At 46.6% G+C, this 17,034-nt stretch overlaps 1 protein-coding gene across 2 annotated transcripts in view; it reads left to right on the top strand.

Annotated features, from left to right (window-relative positions):
* Garem1 (GRB2 associated regulator of MAPK1 subtype 1) overlaps positions 1-10,943 on the top strand; it is a 176,223-nt gene extending 165,280 nt beyond the window's left edge. The window contains exons 5-6 of one of the 2 annotated variants that reach the window (XM_051163898.1): positions 8,278-8,444; positions 9,978-10,943. In XM_051163898.1, coding sequence (XP_051019855.1) covers positions 8,278-8,444; positions 9,978-10,878 — 1,068 coding nt within the window. In that variant the 3' untranslated portion in view covers positions 10,879-10,943. Of the gene's footprint in view, positions 1-8,277; positions 8,445-9,974 lie in introns of both variants that reach the window. The other variant, XM_051163897.1, reaches the window with a different exon arrangement.
* The last annotated feature ends 6,091 nt before the right edge of the window (positions 10,944-17,034 follow it).

Below are 17,034 nucleotides of genomic sequence, written 5' to 3'. Positions count from 1 at the left end.
TTTGTTTTGTTTTGTTGCTGTTGTGTTTGTTTTTTCGAGACAGGGTTTCTCTGTGTAGCTTTGGCTGTCCTGGAACTAACTCTATAGACCAGGCTGGCCTAAAACTCACAGAGATCCACCTGCCTCTGCCTCCCAGGTACTGGGATTAAAGATCTGCACTATCACCAGGTTCTTTTAATCGCAGGAATATGAAGTAAGAGAAAAAAAAAACTTTCATACCATGTATAAAATAACGCAATTATATGTAAGACTTCAGTTTTTGTTGTATAAACATCTATATTTTCCAACCATGCAGGAACCTACTTTGTTCAATTAAATTCTCACAAGTTATTTTTAACATGTGAATATTTCAAGGAAAGACAAATGTCCCCCATTTCCCCCCAAATGCTTGGTCCTTTCTCCTGTTCTTGGGCAGATATTCTCAGGACTAAACAGAGCTGCAGCAGTGGCAGTTTTGAAAGGCAGAGAGGACTAGACACCCATTCCTGAGAGGCAGGTGGTCAAGCTTAACTTTCCAAGCCATCCTGAGAAGAAGTCAAGGAAATAGGCCCATCCCATAATGTACTTGATTTCAGCTCAGCGGTTGAAGTAGTGTCTGACTTCCTTCCTCATGACTGCGCTTACACAAAACTTGGAACCCTCCACGCTGTAGGTGCCTTTTATCCTCACGCTAGCTGATGGGGCGTAAGTTAGCATGCATTGTTTCTCTAGTGTGATGTGGCCACCGTGGCATGGCAGAGGCAGACAGCGGTGAGCATATGTGCTCATTCTCCCATGCATCCTCTTAGGAAGAGTTCTACATTCCCACGGGTGCGTGTGACGTGCCCAGGCACATTTCTCAAGTTTCTTTCCATTCAAAAAGAAAAACCATCCTTCCTCCCATCCAGAGCCCCTTTCTAACAAGTGTCACCCACGTCTTCCTTTCTGTCTGTTACCAGTGGTGTATTTCATTGACTCCACTCTCTCCTCTCCTTCTGGCTTCCACTCATTGAAATCCACCTTGGGTGCATTTCACAGCACTCAAGCCTCATTTGCTAAGCTGGCAATGACCACTGGCTGCCCATATGGTGGCCTTGCTTCCACATTCTCATGGCTTCCTGGTAGCCTTATCTTCTCACTGGGGCACTTCTATGTCTTCACATTGCATCCTCTGTCTGCCGTCTTCATCTCTCGGCTCCCCTCATTCCATCTTTCCATGATTCTTCTCTATGGATGGTACAGTGCAGTCACTTGCTTCTCTCCTCTTCTGTCCTTCCCTTGGGGGCGGAGCCTTCTTCACTTCTCATGTGGTATCTCAGTGCAGCAGAACCCGAGCATCCATCAGCGAGTACAGAGTCTAGCCAAGCAGTATTTTCAGCCTTGAATGCCATGGTTTCTCCCAGCCCTCTGCTTCTGAGTTTCAGTCTCTAATTCATGGTATTAGTGTCTGTCTCATCGTCCACCCTCCTGGACCACAGCATCACTGTGCTTGCCAGATGTTAGGTGTGGATGTTACATGCACCAGGTGCCTAGCATCATGCTGTCTAAGCCGTTATCACACTGTCAATCCTGCTTCCCCAAGACTTCCTCACTAAAGCCTCCTATGAATGTATTCCCCTGCCGTCTTGAATAAATTCATAGTGTTCCCACAAACCTCTGCACAAACTTCAGTTGATACACTTACCAATTTTTATCTTAATTGTATTTGTCTCCCTTCCTCATAACTAACTCTGAGAGTTACATTTTTTTTTATACTCAACCCAACAGCAATGATAGACACTGTACATGTATTTGAACTTCTAAATAGAAAAATGAAGTTAACAATATGTGGGGAAAGAGTCATTAGACTCTTAGAAACCGTGAGAATAGACAGCCCTGTGTCCTATCTATTAACACCCAAGATAGACACCTGTTACAGTTTTCTTCGAATTCTCATGATTAGATGTTTTCAGTGGGTTGGATGGCAGGAAACTGAACATACCTCCCAGTGACACATAGGCTCTGAAAGAACAGCTCACTATCTCTGCCTTCCTCTAAGTTAACTTTATATTTAGCCCTAGCCGTCATCTAGGTAAATATCAAGAACTAGTGACACAAAACTGTTTGTGACATATGTTTGATAAGAGACTGAGATGTCAGAGGAGGAAAGACTGGAAATGAAGGTGACAAGGCTCCAGGTGTAAACAAGAGCGAGCTCTCACACTGTCACCTGGACCCAGATTGTGTCCTCTGGCTTTTTCTTAAACAGTAGGAGGCTGGTGCTAGGAGCCTCTCTGAGCATCCAGACATTGCCTACAGATGGGCAAAAGTCACCCACAACCTGATGGATGCCCACATTCACGTTAAAACAGAATGTTGTCCCTCAGGTAGCCCAAGGGCAGTGTTCGCTCCCTGTTGCCAGTTGAAGTTCAGCTTCAAATAGTGAAAATAAGCCAGGCCACCCTCTCCTACCAGGCACAGAATGGTGTAGTACATGCTTACTTGGAAATAGGGATTACTGGGAGGGTGAATGCTAACAATTCAAACCATGTTAATAGAAGAATTTAGTCACTGCCTTTTCACCCCATTCACTCTATATCAAGTATGGTGGTAAAGGTGTGGTGCGCTATATGCCAGGTGCCACAGAAACTTATGCCCAGCCCATATGACTTAACGATATGAATTTCCACATTAGAATATAAAAGATATGCATGATTTAAATTTTAAAGTAGTGCGTTTTTTGTTACGTATGTTTTTTACTTTAAAAAAAAAAAAACTAACCTGTTGATCGGTTAAGTCTCACCTGAAGTTCTGTGTAACATCTTCCTGACAGAGGAGACAGATGCCAAAGCTCTATATGCACTGGAGAGTACTGGCAGTGACATTGGTCCATTCCATTTTACTCTTGATCTGATTAACAATGCATGGACGGTAAATAGCTATAACAGAGTGCATGGTAGGCTCGTTCAGAAGCAGTGATCCATCCTGGTGCCTAGACAGGACATGTGGCCTTTAGGAGGACATGTGGCCTTTAGGACTAGGCAGTGGGAACAGTCACGTAACTGATGATGCCACAAGGAACTAAACCAGAGGAGAGGTGGGAAAGCGCAGGAGCTTTGAGCTGCAGTGGATCGACCAATCAGACCCACTGTTGTGGAGGAGGAGGAACAGCAGGGTGGAGGGGACAGAAGGGAGATGATGGGTCAAAGCTAATCTGCAAAGGCTTCAGTGGAAGTCCAGACAAGTCTGTCCTCCATCCACTGGGCAAGAACACAATGAAAGCCACATGCAGAGACTTCCAGAAGGAATGGGCTGGACATGGAGCACTTAAAACTGAAATTGAATGTGAGAGAAAGCAGGAAATAGGCTGCTTGACCCATCCGGCCCCGTCAGTTGCCTTCTATCGTCAGATAAAATTCATTTTACATCACTGGTACCTTCTTCTCACATATAAATACCTTGGCTTGAATCAAATCAAGAAGCCGAGAAGAGTAGGATGACCACCGGCGTGAAAGACCATACGAGGTGAGAAGAGAAATAAGAGGCATAACCAACCCTCACTATTTATAACTTCCAGGTGCCAGAATGTGCACATCCCACCAAAGCATGTAATCCTTCCCATAATATGCTGTGAAATAAGACCATCAGAGAAGCCACAGCTGCAACCCAAATTGAAAGTGCCCAGCCACAGCGCTGTGGGGCTGTGGCTTACCAGCCACCTCACCCACCAAGGACTGCCCTTCCCGCCCACCTGTGACAACAAGACCCTCATGCTCTCCCTCTCTCTGCAGAAAGATGCTTGCAATCCCTGTAGAGGATAAGTTGTAGCTTTTAATACTCCCATTTTTCCAAAGGACATTTTAAGGAAGCTTGCTCTTTTCATGTTAAACTGAATCAGACTCAGACTCCTTTCGGGATCCCTGTGGAGGGCCCCAATGCCACCTGTGTCTCACATTTCATTTTGAAGTTTAGCTGTAAATACTGTTAACTGCAGCTTCACACACACACACACACACACACACACACACACACACACACACACACACACACACACACCAGGACCTGACATCCACAAATGCTTCTTTTCACTGGCCACCTCCACCCTATCTGTGGGAAGCCCTTCCGGACGCCTAGCTATGAAGATGCTGTCCAGACAGCCCCAGGCGCCTTTGGCCATAAGAACAGGAAGAGGGGACACCCTCAGGTCACATTCAGCTGCATGTGGCTGCTCTTTTGAGTTCCAACATTAAGGTTTTTTTTTTTTTTTTTTTTAGGTGAAATGTGCATTGTACTGGGCATCTCGGCACACTGCCATTGGCGCATCCCTAAGCTGTTCCTAGTGAACCATCATACGTAATGACTGATTCTAAGATGTAGGATTAACTCTAAAGTGAATTCATCACTGGCCTCTTTTTTCTTCACCTCCACTTAATTCTCATATTGAGAAAAAAAATAATTTATTTTAAAAATTAAAACGTTAACCACTTAACTCTTAAGAAAAGAAGGCTCCAACTGTTTATGGGTTGTCTTTCTGTAGTTACCCACCACTGCCTCCTGTGTTATAGTGTTGAGACGTGGTCTCGCTATGTGGCCCTAGCTGGCCTGGAAATCACTCTGTAACCAAACTCACAGCAATCCACCTGCCTCTACCTTCAAATGCTAGAATCGAAATGTATATCACCACACCTGGCCCACCTTTTAATTTTTACATTATATTTTTTATTAAAATATAAGTATGGGGCTGAAGAGAAAGATCAGAAGTTAAGAGCACTCACTGCTCTTGAGGAAGACCCCAGTTAAATCCCAGCACCCACGTAGTGGTTCATAACCATCCATAACTTCAGTTCCAGGGGATTCAATGCCCTCTTCCTACTTTTACAGGTGCCAAGCACACGTATGTACACATATATACATGAAGGCAAAACACAAGTAAATAAATAAATCTAATAAAAAGTAAAAATGTGATTGTTTCTCTCTATTCCTTTTTCTTCCTCCAAACCTCCCATTCTCTCTCAAATTCATGGCCTCTTTGTCTGTAGTTGTTATTATTGACACAAATATATAGAGAGACATAAATATATAAATGCACCTGCTGGGTACTTTTTGTGTTGCTTGCATGTGTGTACATGCCCTCTGAGCTGACCACTTAATACCGCATAATCAATTAGGGGGCTTCTCCCCAGGGAAAGAATACTCCCACCTTCAGGTGCCTGGAGTTCTTTGTATAAAGGCAGAACCCCATAATATCCCCCCCCCCCACTTTAGCCTATCTGTTGCTGGTGTCCTTGCTCAGGTCTTTTATAGGCAGCCATATTGTTGAGGTATCATGGAGTAGCTTCTCTGCCATTTCTAGGAGAAAATCTCACAGCAGATTCTTCCCACTGCCTCTTCCAAACTATGTCGTGAGTTGTGAGCCTTAGGTGCAGGAGTTGCGGTGTTGCTGTATCCCTTGCGAGGTGATCGGCCGTTCTCTGCGTTGTGACCAGCTGTGGTTTTCTGTAGCGCTCTGTATCTGCTGCAAAGAGAGCCTCTCTGTTTCAAAGGCTCCAAAATGGAAAGCTCGCTCTAGCCGGTCAGGAGGGAGGCTCCTGCCCAAGTGTTTAGCTGTAACTCGCAGAGCTGCCTGAATGATGTGCTCTCTCCTTCCCAACCCGGTGCCAGGGCTGGAGGTCCCTGGGCTCCTGCGAAATACAGGGAACGATGCTCTTTAAGTCACTCCCAATGGGTGTGGTAGGGCATACCTATAATCCCAGCGTTTGGGAGGTGAAGGCAGAAAGATGGGTTCAAGGTCACACACACAGACACACAGACACACAGACACACACACACACACACACACACACACACACACACACTACATACCAAGTTCAAAGGCCAGCGTGGGCTAGATAATACTTCAGTCTCAAAAAGATTTTAAAAAAAATAAGATTACTTCCATCTCACTTAGATCAAGGTTCAAGGCACTAGTCATGAGCATATATGGCTTCCTTTTCTGGCTGATTTTCTTTGGCAAGTGAATCAGGCCTGGGATTCTAATTGGAGGCCCAGGATGTAGTCAGTGAAGGAAGTCTGTGTATGTATCAAATGTGCCTGTTCATTTCATCTTCAGTATCCTCATCACCAAGGCTGGTGGGCACTTGCTCCTCCGTTGTCCCTAAGATAAGGTGTTGAAGAAAAGAGTGAGAGAAATGCAGGGAGCACAGCCTGAAAGTGGGTAGAGATAGCGCAGAACTCAGCATTTTTTAAAATGTGTATGGTTTTATTCTTATAATTTATTCACATTACATCCCCGTTGTAACCCCCTCATTCTGATCTTCCCATTCCCACCCTCCCTCCCTTTTCTACTCTGTTCCCCTCCACTAGACCGCTGATGGGGACAGGGGGTCCTCTCCCCCACCATCTGACCACAGCCTATCAGATCTCATCTTGGGTAGCCTGCATCCCCTTCTTCTGTGTGCCCACAAGGCCTCCCCTCCAAGGGGCAGTGATCAAATCCCAGGCACCAGAGTTCATGTCACAGGCAGTCCTCTCCCCTTCCCCACCCCGCTCCCCATCCCTTGTCCCTTCCTCATGTGGAGAATGAGCTGTTCATTGACTAGATCTGAACAGGGCGTCTAGGTCCTCAGCTTGCAATGCATGTCCTTAGTTGGTGCATCAGTTTATGCAGGTCCCCCTGGGTCCAGATCCACCAGCCTTGGTAGTCTCCTTGTGGAGCTCCTGACAACCCCCCTTCCCCTGTTGTAAACCGCCCCCTGCCTATAGCCCCCAACTCTTCCATACAACTCGCAGCTTTTTGCCCTGAGTCTGGCTGGGAGACTCCATCCAGTGGAGGATCGGAACAGATACTAGAACTCAGCGTTTATTTTTAATAGAGTCCCAAATAGGCCACTGCAGCTGGGGTGGACTAGCACAACCAGGCTTCAAGTGCCCCCTGCTGCCTGACATGGAGAAAGGCAAGCCAAATCGTGACAGGGAAAAGCTACTGGGGCTGCATAGCCAGCTTGGGTCAGGACAGTAGCATGCTGAAGCCCCGGGGCATCCTGGGTCACCAGATCACCTCCAATGTGGAGATGAGTGGAGGTCATCTGACTGGGCTAGCTTTTTATCAGTAAAAGTTCTCCTCTGGACTCCGAGCGCTTCCTCTCCACTGTGTGGTCCCTGGACCCATAGGATAACATTCACCCTGGAGCTTGTTAGAAACGCAGACTCAGCCATACATAGTAACTCCTGTCTGTGATCCCAGCCACCCAGAAAGAAAGAAAAGAAAAAGAAAAAGAAAAATTAGCAGGAAGCCTGCTTGACACAGGTCCTTACTATGTAGCCCTGGCTAGCCTCAAACTCATGGTATTCCTCCTGCTTTGGCCGTCTGCGTGCTGCTGTTACAGGCATGCCCCACCCTGCCTGTCTTCAAAGAACAACTTCTGAAAGAGCTGGCCATGTACTTAGGAGCTAGAATATCTGCCCGGCTTATACAGCACCCTGCCTTCAGCACCATAGAAAAGAGATAGGAAATGCCAACTCTCAGGCCCCAGCCCGCGTCTCCAAAGTTCAAATATGTATCTGAACAAGGTCGCTGTTAATCCCCACACACGGGCTTTGAGGGGCACCAGACAAGTGCCAACAGAGTTCTCACCCTGCAGAAGGCCCTCTCTTAACCTCCAGGACCCACGTGGCCCAAACAGAAAAGCAACTCCCATAACTGTCCTCTGACCTCTGAACAGGTGCCAGGGAACAGCTCACAGGAGACCATGCACATCCGAGCGTGTGCATGCACACACAAAATCAACTAAAGGCCATGTTTCCAAAGGTTTGGGCCAAATTGGATTGCATTCGGGAAACGGGACAGGCAGAGCCTGTCACAGCTGACACCCTCACTGCCTCCCCACTCCACGTCTGCTCCATGTGTCCTTGCATCTCTCAAGCTTGTTGTATTCCCATGCCTTGGTATGGCTCCACAGAAGCTGACCTTTACCACACAGCTTCCTTCCAGATCAGTCTGTTCCCAGCAGTTTGTGGTAGGGGTGTGTGTGTGTGTGTGTGTGTGTGTGTGCGCGTGCGTGCGTGTGTGTGTGTGTGTGTGTGTGTGTGTGTGTGCGCGCGTGCGTGCGTGTGTGTGTGTGTGTGTGTGTGTGTGTGTGTGTGTCTTGCTCACACACTATTTTTACTGTTCAGTGCTTTATTTAATGCTATGAATGCCAACCTGCAAGCTGGAGCTGTGTTCTCCAATCCCACCCTCGCCTCCCCACCCCCATCCCCCAGTCCCCTGCCTTAGTCGTGTTAGTACGTTACTAACCTGGAGTGTTCTTTTCCCCTCACCAGGTCAGGGAAGAATGCCGACTCCTGAACGCCCCACCTGTTCCACCCCGGAGCGCAAAGCCTTTATCCACAAGTCCCTCCATCCCTCCTCGCACAGTCAAGCCGATTCGGCCGCAGACTCGCTCCCCCAGCCCCACCCTGTCCTACTATTCCTCAGGGCTGCATAACATGTAAGTTCCTCCCATCGGAACCCAGGGCAACCAGCCTCTTCACTGGCCAGTTCACAGGCCCCAGGGCTACCTTCCAGCAGTAGGGTGGGAGAGGAAACGGCGTTTGCCTTTTACACATAATTGTATAGGAAGATCATCACTAGGCCCGTGCTCATTTTGACCTTGCTTGGAAGAGCTAGAAAGATGCCTCAAGGCGCCGAGGAAGGCCCCTCCTCTTAGAAGCAGTGGTGTGGGCTGCAATTGCTTCTCAAAAGCTAGCTCTTTTCACCCCTGACACAAGCAAAGACCTCAAACTCAGAGGCTTCCCCCGGCCCCCTGCTCGGAACTTGAACTCTACAGGGATCCCTTCTTGGCTGTGGCTACAAAGACCCTCCTGCCTGGGTCTCTGCAGAACACTGAGCTCTTCTGAGACACAGCCTGCTTCACTGTTGACAAAAGTGAATCATTTTAAGGAACTCTGTCTCCAGGTAACCTAACTGTCCTTTGCCTAAAGAAACAAAACAGCCCCATGTCTCTCAGAAAACACTTAAGATCTTCTGCAAAATGAAGTGCCCATTTCATCTGCTGTTTCCTGAGATGACGGCCTGCCTGTGCCCTATCACCCTCTCCTCACACCTTTCGGCATAGTCTGGTTCCGCTGTCGGTCTTGTGATGTGAAAATATGGCGGCCCCAGGATGAAAGTACCTGTGCCCTTGACGTGTGAAGTCTTTGCAGGCATTTTTTTGTTTTGTTTTGTTTTGTTTTTGTCCTCTGGACATTAAAGTTCTTATGCTACGTATATAACTCTACTGTTGACAAACCGAGGCCAAGGTTTCATTGGAAGAATTTCTTCCTGACAGACACTGAGGAAGACTCAGAGTTATAGACAGTGTTGAAGGCCACATCATTGTTTCTTCATGCACATATGAGCTGCCTGTCACCACTCTGTCTCAGACCCTTGTCCACTGCAGACATTATTTTTCAGTGTAATCCCAAAGCATGGTTTCTTACTAGCTCAAATATACATATTTATGTATGTACATATATTATTTTTATCTGTATATATTTCCCCTTAGAAATAATATGAATTTAAGATAGGTAGGTAGATAGATAGATAGATAGATAGATAGATAGATAGATAGATAGATATAGATAGATAGATATAGATATTTCCCCTTAGAAATTATCTCTGCAAGGCTGGAAAGATGGCTCAGCAGTTAAGAGCACTGTCTGCTCTTCCAAAGGTCCTGAGTTCAATTCCTAACAACCACTTTGGTAGCTCACAACCATCTGTAATAGGATCTGATGCCCTCTACTGGTGTGCATGAAGACAGCATACTCAAACACATAAGTAAATTTAAAAAAAGAAAGAAATAAAATAAAAGAATCTCTGTGGATAATAATAAGGAAAGGCTTGGGGTTTGACTTTTTAGACAGGGTCTCACTATGTCGACCAGGCTGGCCTGGAACTCACAAAAGTCTACCTCCCAAGGGCGAGGGTTCTATTATTTTTGACTAATGGCCTTTTCTGTGTGTGTTTGCTTTTTAAGCAGCATCCCTCAAAGTGACACAAGTCCTCCTGACAGCGCCCCTGTTTCCTGCTACCCCTGCAACCGAGTGAAGAGTGACTCTGCAGACCCCACATCCCCATTTGGAAGTCCTTCTGCCGAAGCTCTGGCCTCGCGGCTCTCGTGGCCCAACCATTACTCGGGAGCAGCAGAGAAGCAGACAAGGAGTGACTTTCTACTCGATCCGAGCAAGAGCTACAGCTACCCCAGACAGAAGACACCTGGCACACCAAAGAGAAACTGCCCAGACCCTTTTGATGTCGATGGCTGCTGCGAGCTCCCGAGTAGCCCACCCAGCACGGCCTCTGCCGAGTTCAGTAGCAGCGGTATCTCCAGTTGCCCCAAGTCTGCCAGCTACTCCCTGGAGAACTCCAAGGACAACTCCCTTGCAGCAGGCGTGACCAAGCAGAGCGTCTCCTGCCCTGCCTTACCCCCAAGGGCCCCAAAGCCAGCAGAGCAGAAAGCCACCCCTGAAGCATCTCCCTTGCCTCTGAAAATTGACGGTGCTGAGGAGGACCCCACGGCAGGGTCGTTGGACCTTTCCGAGGACCAGTATTTTGTCAAAAAGGGCATGCAGGACATCTTCTCTGTCTCTTACCCTTTCTCATCTCCGCTCCACCTCCAGTTGGCCCCCAGGTCCTGTGGGGATGGTTCCCCGTGGCAGCCACCCGCCGACCTATCAGGACTCTCCATAGAGGAAGTGTCCAAGTCTTTACGGTTCATTGGTTTGTCTGAAGATGTCATAGCCTTCTTTGTCACTGAAAAGATCGATGGGAATTTGCTTGTTCAGTTAACGGAAGAAATCCTCTCAGAGGATTTTAAACTAAGCAAACTGCAGGTGAAGAAAATAATGCAGTTTATTAATGGCTGGAGGCCCAAGATATAGGCAAAAAGGCCCCAGCCAACAGGACACAGAGCTGCGAGACGTGTGCTAGAAAGGGTGGACTAGGACACAGATTCATGTTTTTTGCACTAAAAAAAAAAAAAAAAAGACAAAAAAAAAAAAAAAACCCTCTCTGTAAATAGAGATAAGAGAAAGTCTTACTATGCAGATTCCGTTTCTGAATGGTGAACAGGCTATTTTGTACATCAATAAAGATGCTATACAGAACACTTAGAGGTGTGCCTTGTACGTCACTCAACGTTCAACAGCTGCTAAAAGAACTAAAGTCATATCCAGAGAACTCTCTCTTACCTGAGTAGGTCTTCTCGAAGGCATGGTATTTATTACAAAAGAGCCAAAGCCGAAGGACGCTAACACTTGTGAGCAGTTTGCTTCCTCGGGGAGTCGGCGGTGGCCAGCTGATTGTAGCCTGCAGCTCGCTTCGCTTCATGACGGTTGTTTTGCTCTTATGCCTGACTATGTTGGTGGTGTGAAATGACACCTTACTGTTCTATGCTTGGTGGAGTTTTGTTTTGTTTTTTTTTAATCAAAAGGCATTTTTCCAAAAATCATTTTGGATGGATCAAAATCATGTTTCGATGGAGGATATCTGATGACGTAAATCATGACCAATCCGTTTGATCTGTAACTGCTGCTAGTTGTATTGGGCAGAGGGGTGGGGGATGAAAAGAAGAAGAGCGTGTGTGCGCATGTGTGTATACAGTACGCTCAGATATGTTTAGATGTAATTCTTAATCTGGTATTTTAGATCTCATCTTTCCACTTTCTAATATTCACTGAGGTTTCCAGGCCTTTAGCTGAGTGGATTCTCTCATGAACAGTCAGCGGAATGTTTCCAAGGAGTCTTGGAAGCTGAACTTTGACGCTTGGCCTCCTAGGCTCCATCGCTGACAACTCAGAAGCAATCAGGAAAAATTCTGTTGATGAGTTTACTGTGGTTTTTAAGCCTGTGGGAGGGCTGGTTCTTGCATATCCGTGCTGGCATTTGGGGAAATGGCAGCTGCTTAAGAACCGCACCCTTTCCTCCCGGGTGCCCCAAAGAGAGATCTGAAAGGCATTTTCCCACACAGGTGAGGTCTTGTCAGCATGCCGCGTGTGTTAGGAACCCTCATGACTCAGACAGACCACCTCTCTAGTGTGTATACCTTATCTCTACACTGATCCCTAAAATACCATGAGGAGCACTTACTAATTCCATAGACCTCTTCTTTCTACTCTTAAAAAAAAATAGTAATCATAATCATAATAATAGTAACTATTATTGTAATCATACTGTTATTCTGAGAATTCCAAGACATGTCCAGAATTTTGCTAAATGTGACTAAATACCCCCAGACTATCCCGTCACTCCCTGGCTCCTGACTGTTTGAAGGCATATAGCCTTGAAGAGTTCCAGTCTTTTCTGAGCAATGTACCCTCCAAACAGACATCCTGTTAGCAAGACGCACATACCCAGGCTCCTCAGGTGAGATTGTTTGGCCACCAGGACTCAGTATATCCTGAAGGCATGACCATATTTTATCATATCTTCCTGTCCACCAAAAAAAAAAAAACTGTTAAAGGCAAGACCCCCACAGTTCAGGGTTTGCAGCCATGTGAAGCGTGTCATTATTTTTTGCCGTTGGAGAGCTAGTTAATTCCATCTTGTGATCTAGAGTTGCGGTGAACTGATACCCAGTCTCATCTCTCATCTCTGGTCTCACTAATAGGACGGAACACTTTTATCCCTCCCTAACATGCATCCCAAATGTAAATACTACACTGCAAGTAAAAGGAATCCTCCATAGAATGGGCGAACTGGAGTGCATCAGGAGTCATTGATGAGGCTGCCATTTCCACCCTACCCTCTCGCAACCAAGACTCAAAAGAAGTCTGTTTCAGAAAGAGGCCCTCTGTGAGGGGAACTAACTCCTTAGAAGCCTAACCTATCCTGAGAAAAATTCCCTTCCCTTGAGAATAAAGATAGCTTGCCATGGCGACGCTGTGGGTCACCACTGGCACTTGGCCATGATCCTCAAACTCCCGAAGCAAGCCACGGGGTTTGTTTGCATTGACTGTGAAGGTTGCCCCGTATAACCAACTGGTTCCTTTCATCTTTTTGCAAGCAGCTTACCCGAAAAAGGATCGTCAACCTTCTTTTAGTTCATTTGCTTTGGTCCTGGCATACTCAAGCCAAGTATGTATATTGATTGGAGTCCTAGAGCCTCCCTTAGAGCAAGGAGCAAGCATGCTCCCTTGGGAGCATGCGTTCATTGTTCATTCACTGAGCACCTGCTGTGTGTCAGACCCAAGGCTGAGAGAAGACCTAACCCTGCCCTCCCGGAGTATGGAGAGTGACATGTGTCCCATCTGTAGGAGCCCACAGATGGAAGCAAGGACAAGAAACACCACAAGATACTAACACTTGGAATACATCACAAGGGGAAAAATGCATCTGTCGGTCACTGCCTCCTATTTTCTTTTACCCACTTGGAAATTTTTTTTTTCTTTTAACGATAATCACTACTGGCATTTCTAAAAGCCACAGATAAGTATAGTTACCACTTCTGAGCTGACTGTGTATGGAAGATCGTGACTAGACTCAGGATTCATAAGCCAGAGAGCAGCGAGACAGGCTGCGAAGAGCAGAAAGTAGAAAGAGCCCTTGCCTTCTGCTTCCCACAGCAGAACCGCTTCCAACCAGCCACCTCAAGCCCATGGCTCCTGTTGCAGCAGATTCCCTCCAGCCAGCTGAGTGAGCGCGTCCCTGTGGAGAAGTGCTCTCAGAACAGGAGCTTTGGGAGGATCCCCCAACTCCTGGCCAAAATCATCTTCCTGCCCCTCTCCAGGCAGAACAGACTGCACCAGCAGTAAGCCTAGCCAAACAGCTAAAATGTAAAATGCGAAGTCAATTCAGAGAGAAAAAACGCAAGCATTCACCCACCAGGCCCTTCACAGGAGCTTCCGAACGCCTGCAAGTTCTGTCTTTAAGTTGAACTATGCACGTTTATGAACTGTGAAATGTCCGCAAATACTCTCTCTCTCTCTCAGCCCACACACGCCCCTCAGATGTATGAAGTTGTGTCAAGCTGCCCATTCAGCTACATTGCAGTGTTTATTCTTGTCCTGCAGAAAGGCCACAACCTTATGGGAACTGTGACTGTCCATTCCAGCAGATGGGACACATACACAAACAACCTCCGCTCACGCTGCCAGGCCACCCGCGCATCGTCCGTATGCTCCCTTGGGGAGCTCAGGGGGCGGGGGTGGATGGATGGAGAACCCTTCATTTTCCTAGTGCTTTGTGTAATAAATCGCTAAGCCTCGTGCCTAACCTCTGTAAGTACACACCCCCAAATAACAAGCTGGGAAACAAATAGTTCTCCAAAGAACTCAGTAAACTTGAGTTGCAGTCTACCAAAAAAGTAGGTGTATCTGTTGGTGGACACATGAGGCTTTGAGAAACATGTCTACCATATAAACTTCCATCTTGGCTAGAAATCTGAAAGCTGCTAAGGCAAGAAGAATCCACGGCCCAGAGAGCATGCGGTGGAAATGGGACTTTCATTATCCTGTGGGTTGGTGATGTCGAGTTCTTGTGGCCGTATCATGTCAAGTCACATTTCTGAGTTTTCAAGAAGTCTTGTTTTACACTCTTGCCTCATTTTAATAGCCAGAAACAAGTAAACGTGACTGTGTTTCAAGCTAGGTGCAAGCGTCGTCTGTAGTCGTGCCCCTCTGTCCACCTTCAACGCCAGGCGTTTTGTACCAGAGCTTAGCAGATTGATGGTGAGCCCCCTTGGTTTACAGTCTCCTGTAAGTTAGGGCTTGGACAGTTCCCTAGCTAGAGCCCGTCCTCCTGTTTTCTTACTATATTCCATTTGGAATATTCTTTAAGCTTAGACTAAAAAATAAAAAAAATAAAAAAAGAAACTCAAGAACTTGGGGAGTTTTGCTTCACTTAAATGGAAATTGTATTTTCTAAGAATTTGGAAGTCTTCTTAGAGTAAGCTGGAAGTACAGCTTCTTGGCTGGGAAGAGCAGCAGGTTGCTAGCCTCACATCAGCAGTTAGTTGTGTTGCTTCCCAGAGCATTATTTAATGGGCCCAATGTGTACCTCAAGATAAATGCAGTATATTATGTCTAAAAAAAAATCCATTGTCTGTTGATTTAAATGGTTCTGAAATGTCTATAAATAAAAAAGTTTTCAAGGTTGTTCCTGCAGTTTTTCCTGAATGAGTCAGACCTAGTACCATCCTTTCAAAAGCCTCATCCTCCAGCCCCTCAAGCTTGGGGAACTAGAAAGGGATTCCTATTGTTGCAAACCCCATTCTGAATTAAGAGGTACAAGACAAAAGCTGTGATTCATAGAAGCCGGTAGCCAGGCAACCCCGTGACATTCAAAGAGGACCCAGTACCTGTGTGGCCAAAAGGTAAAGAAGGCAAATGCACAGTTGTCCTTGTTCTCCACATCCCATGAAATCACTTCCCAGCATCTTATCTCTCTGTCAGAAGCAAGCCTGGGTCATCCATCCCACCATCTCAAAAGCCCTCGGTCCCACTCCCCCGTTAACACAGAGGTGAGTGTCTGCTCCCCTGGATTGCAGAGCCAGGCGCTAGAAGAACCATATGCGTGACTGAAATGTCCAGAGCTTATGCCAGGGGTCCTAAGAACGCCTACCATAGGCATACTGGGACACTTCTCAAACTGGATGTCGCTAAGAAATTTAAAACTAGAAATAAGTTGTTAGAATCACACGTCCTTTGACTCCAATGTAGCCAGGGTTAGAAAACATATTGTCTGCTGAAAATATTAAGTACGGGATCCATTCTAACTTTGCTCCCTTATGACACCTGCTCACCTCAGCCCCTTCTTGCTTGGATAACTTGTCCCTGTGCTGTGGAGATGATGACGCGTCCCCAGTTGTGTTGGTTATGCTCCTCTGTGGTGAGCGAGCAGCCTTTGTGCATCCACCCCTTGTGACCCGCCTGTTTCTTAGCTTCCCGAGTCTTCAAAGTCAGAGAATTCTTGAGCAAATATGCCATTGCATTCCTGGTGGTGGCTGGTCACTGCGACCTGAAAACTGAGACATCAGTCACAGACTAACAGGATGATGAGGTCAGATGAGGTCCGAGGGATAAAGCTCAGTAGGAGAGTGTGCGTTCAGCATGCTTGAGGCCCTTGGCTCAATCTTAGGGAACCAAACTCAAGGTCAAATGAATGACATCTGTGGTACTCCCACTGTAAGATACAGAGCAGACTGTACAAGAGAGACACAAACTTGTTTGGTGATCCCAGGATGAGTTTCTACCGCGACTGCTGATTAACGCAATGAGAATTTTCTTAGTGCATTTTCCTTACAATTTATGCCAGTGACTTTGCCTTAGTGGTGGATGTAAAAATGAACCAGGAGCAATGTGTTCCACAGGTGGCCACAAATACGAGCTTCAAAAGATGGCAGGCAATTGGAAGACAGTCAATATGGTAGGATGTTTAAGCTATGAGGGTTTGCAGGCCAGAGGCAGTGGGGGATCTATAACACAGGTCTGTGTCCTGCAAATGGCAGTGGTTTGGGAGACATGGCACCATTGGGCTTTTAAACAACGGGGACTTTGGAAATGCACTCTCTTAAGTTCATAGAAATAAGGCTCACACTGTGTCAGTCCCTCCAGAGAACACGGGAGGGGGGTGAGGGGGCCATAATAAAATGAAAGATGTAATTAAAACTTGTAGTCCCAACAGTCTGCTAGTTTCCCCAACTGCTAACTTCCATACATGAATGAATGGCTTTGCGATGTATGTTGCAACACCCTCACTGGTCTCCCCAGTTGGTTGATGCCTCCAGCTAGAAGCACAGTAACTAGCTGAGCTTGGTGGTACATACCTGTGGTCGAAGCACTTGAGAGGCTGAGGCAGGAGGATTTCTGTGGTTTCAACACCAGCCTGTAATGTACACCAAAACCCTGTGTCCAAAGAAAGGAAGGAGGAAGAGAAGGAGAGAAAAAGAGAGAAAGGAGGAAAGGAGGGAGGGAGAGAAGAAAGAAGGAAGGGCAGACAGGAGGGGAGGAGAGAGAGAGAGAGAGAGAGAGAGAGAGAGAGAGAGAGAGAGAGGAGAGAGAGAGAGGAGAGAATATAAAGAAAAACTTCTGCTTGTAAAA

The sequence above is a fragment of the Acomys russatus genome, chromosome 20 (genome assembly GCF_903995435.1).
Source record: "Acomys russatus chromosome 20, mAcoRus1.1, whole genome shotgun sequence".
Lineage (NCBI taxonomy): Eukaryota > Metazoa > Chordata > Mammalia > Rodentia > Muridae > Acomys > Acomys russatus.
The sequence above is the reverse complement of the archived record's forward strand: the minus strand, read 5'-3'. Positions and strand labels throughout refer to the sequence as shown.